Raw genomic sequence first — 6842 nt, forward strand, 5'->3', positions numbered from 1 at the left:
GAGACTGTTATGGAATGGTTAAGCCAAACCAAACAGGAGAATTCCATAGGCAAGCCTAGGAAAACACTCAGGTCGATTGCCAAGGCGCTTGTCCACACGACAGCCTGAACACAGCGACACTCAACGAACTTAATCGCGAGTAGCCGGCTAACAGAATTCTAGCTGAAGCATACAAGCCTTATGGTATCAACGCTCGATTGCCCCAAAATCTCAATCTGTATATAAGTAGGCATCAGGAGCAGGACTAAGTGATGAAAAGGAAAATTACACTGAGCAAGCTTCTTATACAGAGTATTGAAGAATAGTGGCGTATCCAACAGAATCAATGAAGCGAAAATAGTAAACAGATTTTCGCGAAATTGAATTTCGCGAAAGTGAATTTCGCGAAATTACACATTATATATATTATATAGTCAACTTTCGCAAAATTGGATTTCGCGAAATTACACATTATATATATTATATAGTCAACTTTCGCGAAATTGAATTTCGCGAAAGTGAATTTCGCGAAATTGGATTTCGCGAAATTGGATTTCGCGAAGTTACACATATATATTATATAGTCAACTTTCGCGAAATTGAATTTCGCGAAAGTGAATTTCGCGAAAACTGTTTAGCTGATTTTACAATTTCGTGAACATAAATTACACAAATTTAATGAACCATAACATTGCTTCTACTCACTATATAAGCAACGAGAAAGAATAAGTTTTTCATCTCATTTTATTTATAATAGTTTACAATGTGTGCTCGAGACAAAAACGTGGATAGACTCCTAACTCAGACAAATTGCATCGACACGTGTGTGGAGATATGGGGCTACTGCCCTTGGGGTAGAGAGGTAGATCCTGAAAAACAGAAGGCTTTTCGAAACAAGATCAAGCTTCAAAAGAAAGTAAGTATTACATTATAATATTTTACTAAATTATATTTTTGATTAACCCTTTCACTGCCGTAGACGCATTAATGCGACTTTCCCAGCTATTGCGTAGTTACCTCATTTTATTATTCGTTGACAGCATAACCCACGGTCTTTCAGACTTTTATGAAATTGACAGTGTTGTCTGAAGATTTGTCTATAAAATTAACCTAAAGTAACGAATCAATTTCAAACTTTTGTTAGAGAACTTCTAATTTTATAACGAACATTTTTTGTGTGAGTTCATTAATTACCGCGCGCGAGTCAGAAAACAGGTAATTAGTAATGTTGATGGCATTATAGCCATTTCAGATTCAGATTTTCGTGATTATACAGATAGTTAAAGCAGCAGCACTGTCTCTGAGAGTAGTGAAAGTAATAATTTTGTGAGAGTAAGAAACACGGAAGATCGTTTTAGCTTCGCATCGATCATAGCATCACACAGCTTTATCATCGCACAAAGTATAGATTCGTTGAATTTTTGCATAGCAATGATGGCTACAATGTTAGCAAATTAAAATATGTAACAAAATTGTTCTGAATAGAGATTGAAATTGGAAAAAATACTGTTTACATATCATGAAGCAATATCGGCAATTTTCGGTAAAATGGCTGGTACTTGGCAAATACCCAAATTTGTACATGCTCGGCAGTGAAAGGGTTAAAGGAAACTTGAGAATATAAACTACATATTAAATATATTTCGAATTATAGGGTTTGCTTAAATGAAACAATTAAATTATACAAAGTAATTTGGAAATTATTGTAGAAATCATTGGTCATGCAGCGACAAAGAGAAGAATTATTTTGTAACTTCGATGTTACATTGACTTTAAAAGTAAGTATTACATTATATTTATTTCGTCTAATATCGTTGTATAATGATAAAACATGTAACTAAAGATCAAATACATTCAACAAAATTCACTCCAATTGGTATGTAGGAATGTTAAAATGAGTAACAGTCTGTGAAAACAGTAATTAATATTTGTATAACTTCACTTTAAAACAAAAGGTGTTGGAATTGAAATTCAAAGTAAGACCTGACTGTGTTTTAATTTGTCTGCGTATTCTACTCTGACTATAATCATTGCAATTGTAGGATCCTGGGTATCAGCGAACTAAATATAGACCTTTTCGGAGAAGGGTTTATAAATTTGAATCTTCAGTAAGTAGCACATTATATTTATTTCTTTGTTTTAACTGAATATCCTCCTCTGTCTGTGTGTCCTAGTCTGACTATGTGATGTAACATATTTGTTTTTCTTATTGTCTGTATGTCCTACTCTAGTTGATTGCATATCCTATTATGTCTGCATTACATCTTGCATATCATTCTATGATTCGATGAGTAATGCAATTGAAATTTACAATTTAAGTTGGAGTCCATTGTGAATGTAGAGTCTACTATCTCAACAAGGTTATAGTAAACCATCCTGACTGTAATCATTGCAATTGCAGGCTCCCGTATCTCAACAGGAAGATTCCATTCAGAAAAAGGATGGATCTTCTTCTTCAGTAAGTATTACATTATATTTGTTTTTTAGTTTGAATGAATGATCTAATCTGTCTGTATGTCTAACTTTTACTATATCTCACTAAAAATAATGTATGTTTTGATTGTAGACAGTTCATTCTCTTTCGTCAATGAAAGAAGAAGAAAATTGGGGTTGAATGATATTCAATATTCAATAGTTTTTTTTTATATTATGTTTTAGCATTTTTATATACAAAACTTTTATTCAATAATATATCCATTGATAGTAAGTTTAAATTCCTATGATATATCATCAAATAAACTATATAAAATTTAATCATAATAACATTTCCTTAACTAATTACTGTCTTGATATACAGAGTTTATAATCTTTGTTTAATTTCTCTCTGAATTCCTTCAGATTGCACGCTCCGTCAATTGTGAAAAGTTTTAATCCTGATGAAGACTTAGAGTTCATGTAAATCTCACTTCGATCCAATATCATGAGAGCTGGTGTCAACCATTGAAATGATGAGGGAATGTTATACTTTTGAGGTTCGATGATCGAACATAATGCCACACGCTCTCCCTTACGTTCAACGAAGAATTGCAACGCAATCTCACAATTGTCATTTTCTTCAGACTTATTTGCTTGTATTACTTCTAACGAAGCTGGAATATCCAAAACTTTTAGATCAATCCATTTCCATGGTTCTTGCATTTCCTCGGATTTAAAAACTGTTGCAATAGGTGACGTAATTTTCTCATCTCCTTCCATATAATTTTCCTTGGATTCGAATAACCGCTTTACTACCAAACTTTTTCTTGATGATCTTCGTAATGACGTAGTTCTGTTCAATCTAGACTTGGTTGGTCTTCTACACTGTCTTTGTTTCATATTCAATTGGGGAGTTCTTTCAGAAATATTGTCGATATTCATACTATTGGAAGTTGACTCCTCAGAAGCTTCAGTAACAATCAACACTAACTAATAATACTTCATCAATTTATACATTATCTTTAAAAAAGTAGTGGATCCATAACGGTGATGGATAATTTCAGAATTTATGAAGACGATGCCTTCGAGATATGCCCTTTCGTTGAAAGAGAATTATCCGGGTATCATTATATACAAGGGGCTAGTAACATCTCACAATACTCGCGAATACTACGATGTAGTATAAATATATCTTTTAAAGTGAATAATTTTGTAATAAAACTGATCTTTCATTCAACATATTAATTTCTCCAACAAATTTCAATCTTACATACAAAAAAATACAAAAAAAAATTCGAAAAATAAAATTCCTTAAAATTCTTAACCATTCAAGAGCTTCAACATTACAAAATCATCAATTCTTCAAAAAATAACTTTGTACATAAACACTTTCTCATATATATTCAATGTTTCAAATATATAACAATCTCCGGAAAATCAACCCCTCGGTGTCCCAGATATTAACCCCCTCACTCATCCGCTAGGTAATCTCTCGCTCTCCTCGATAATCCGCGAGATCCACTCCGGAAAACCATCCAGCCCTCGATGTCCCAGATATTCACGCCCACTATTCCACCGATAATCGGCGACGATTCGCCCGACTAATCCGCGACGATTCCCCCGACTAATCCCGCGATAATCCGCGTTCAATCGGATGACTCATCCCCCGCTAATCCGATGACTCATCCACAGATAATCCGCCGATTACGCCAGGAGCGGATCCGTAACCCCTCGAATTCAACCCCCTACTCTACACCACAACTTCCCCCCAAACCCCAACATCTCATTCAACTCCACACGATTCAATCTACACCCCTAGCCAATTTAATTCACAACCCCCTTTTTCTATCCCCCCGCTGGATCCGTCACTTTTATGTGTAGATCTGCTCTCTATATACTACTTATATGGTATAATTTACTCTCACTTCAACTGAATAAACTTTTGGCTACTATAACTTACATATAACTCATCAGTCTTTTGCATTTTATATTTCTGGCATTTTAAATAAATTTAAAACTGTTTAATTATACTATCAAGTTTTAACTTTTTGAACCTTAACAGCCGGTTTTCCGGCATCGCCATGGGTGTGTCAAAATACCTAACGGCCGGAATTCCGACATTCACATGGCTCTGTTTACAAAAACCGTTTTGAAGTGAAAGCAAAAACTAATCAAATTAATTCTTGCACAGGATATTAAACAAAAAATTTCTCTTCCATTTGTAACAGTTTTCAAATATCTTTATCTACTTCCTTCATTATAATAAAAAATTTTAGGACGATATCGCGAAAAAATCGAGACCGCTCGTTCGTTGGTAAGTAATAAATGATTGTGATGCAAATAAATAGTTTTATGATATTAACTATAATTTTCCAGTATATTTTGAATCAAGAAATGATGATTAACATGTGTTCGATAAATATGACACTAATGTAAATGGTTTTACAAGTTTTCAAAATCGTACAAACTTTTATAGTTTTAGCCCGAATATTGGTGAAATACTGTTTTATTCTGTTGATGAAATTTGATGGAGTTGCCCGACTTTTTACTAGTGTTTTACCCAATATTATTGTATTATGAGCGCAATTAGATATATTTAACAAAAGTTTAAAAACTTCGGATCTTTGGACAAATTGTTCAGGGGTATTGACACACATTGAAAAAAATGGCCAGGGTTAAACGGGTTAAACTGTGAAGCTTTTTGAATACAATTAGGCTCTATGTTAAAAATGTTTGATTTTCAAGTGAAATCTTTTTACATGTTTTTGCCAAGTATTACAAAACTGAACGATTAGAGGTAGGTAGGAATTCAACTATACTTAAATATTATGATAACAAGAGATGTACACATTTGCTTAACTTGTCTCAATGTTTTTGTGCTATTTTTTTACTTTTATGACCCCTTTTCAATTGAAGAAATGCTAAAGAAATTGTATCAATTTACCTTATGCCCAGCTCCAATCAGAAAGTTTATCAAAGCAAATTATCTTTCTAATACGGTTTTTTTGTATAAAAACATGGCTAAATGGTGCTAACACAAAGTTTTGTAGGCCAAAAAGATTTATTTATTCTGGTATGAACCAATATAACCTCAACTTCTATTAGGTTTCAGAACATAAAACTAAATGATACTCTACATCATATAAATTATACAGTTCTGCTCTCACAAATGACTTAGTTTTATTTGTTCATTATATGATATGTTATTAAATATTGTATATATAATATAATCATAGAGGGCAATAAATTACAGCTGAGAATATACTGGTACTTTATCTCACTTTAGCATATTTAAAAGTATTTGGAATGTTACGAATTGGGAGATGTTGAAACAATGTGTGACTGTGTTTATTAATTTGTTAATTGATAAAAGCATATCAACTGGAAGGCAAACTACTCACATAAACTAAAACATTAATTATTTCCCTACCGCAAGCCAGTGTATCGGCTCGAGTTATCTCCTTTTTGTGGCTGGAAGCCGATACACCGACTTTTAAACAGTGCGTTAGTTTATTTATAATTACTCAGCTTTCGCAACAGATGAACTAATAGATCTAGTTTTCATAAAAGATAAGCTGGTTTGTAACGATATTGACTAAACTAATCAGCAGACCTATCACTAGCAGCTCACTGATTATCAGACAGAAAGTTCACAGGCTGTGTCGAAAAAATCTGTTCCAGCTGCGTTGGCTACAAGTTAAATACTGGGCTCAACTAGAAGGAAGGACCAGTGACTGGGAAGATTTTGTGCTCACTCACTTTAAAAGGAATTGACTACCTGAAAAGCATGGTTTCCGAGTCACCTAGGCAAAATGTTGACGTATGTCAGAACAGCTATCTTAAGTAAGAACATACAAAGTATTTCTGTGCAACCCCGAGCCTCGAAAGATCCAAATCAAAATACCATCAGTCGAAAGCTTTATAGATGGGAATAAAAACATGTGGATGTTTAAACAATACAAGAAAACAGTTAGGATAGGGCAAATCTAATCATTAGGTACTTCATCACAGAAAATGTGGGAAAGGTGGTGATAGGCTTGAACCACCGGATAGACTGATATGGTACATGTAGTTATATTACAAGTAACACAAGAGGCCACCACATCTTACCATGTTTTCCAGCTGATGATTACCTTGCACATAGAAACATTTCTACAGATCAAAAAACACCACATTAGCAAAATTTGGAGAACACTCATACAAAGCTAACTATATGGTATTCAGTTGAGAAATTACAACAAAACCCAAAAGACCAGCTGGCGGTTGTTGAACCTGAAGCCTAAGGAACCTTCAACATGGACATAAGGTGTATTCCAGCTAGTCACGTAATTAAAAAAGGGAAAAGCAACAATAATAACAGTTGGGTAAGATTTATACATGTGAAGGAGGTAGCTTCTGACTAGAACTCGGGCACGGCGGAGAAAGAACCTGTAACATGAGGTGTCATA

At 33.9% G+C, this 6842-nt stretch overlaps 1 protein-coding gene across 1 annotated transcript; it reads left to right on the forward strand.

Moving 5' to 3' along the window:
* The first annotated feature begins 742 nt into the window (after window positions 1–742).
* On the forward strand, window positions 743–2667 carry LOC137391806 (uncharacterized). The gene is made up of 5 exons (XM_068078341.1): window positions 743–895; window positions 1689–1757; window positions 2022–2087; window positions 2381–2437; window positions 2546–2667. The coding sequence occupies exons 1-5, from the start codon at window positions 743–745 to the stop codon at window positions 2591–2593; spliced, it is 393 nt and encodes a 130-aa protein (XP_067934442.1). The 3' UTR covers window positions 2594–2667.
* The last annotated feature ends 4175 nt before the right edge of the window (window positions 2668–6842 follow it).

The sequence above is a fragment of the Watersipora subatra genome, chromosome 3 (genome assembly GCF_963576615.1).
Source record: "Watersipora subatra chromosome 3, tzWatSuba1.1, whole genome shotgun sequence".
Classification (NCBI taxonomy): Eukaryota; Metazoa; Bryozoa; class Gymnolaemata; order Cheilostomatida; family Watersiporidae; genus Watersipora; species Watersipora subatra.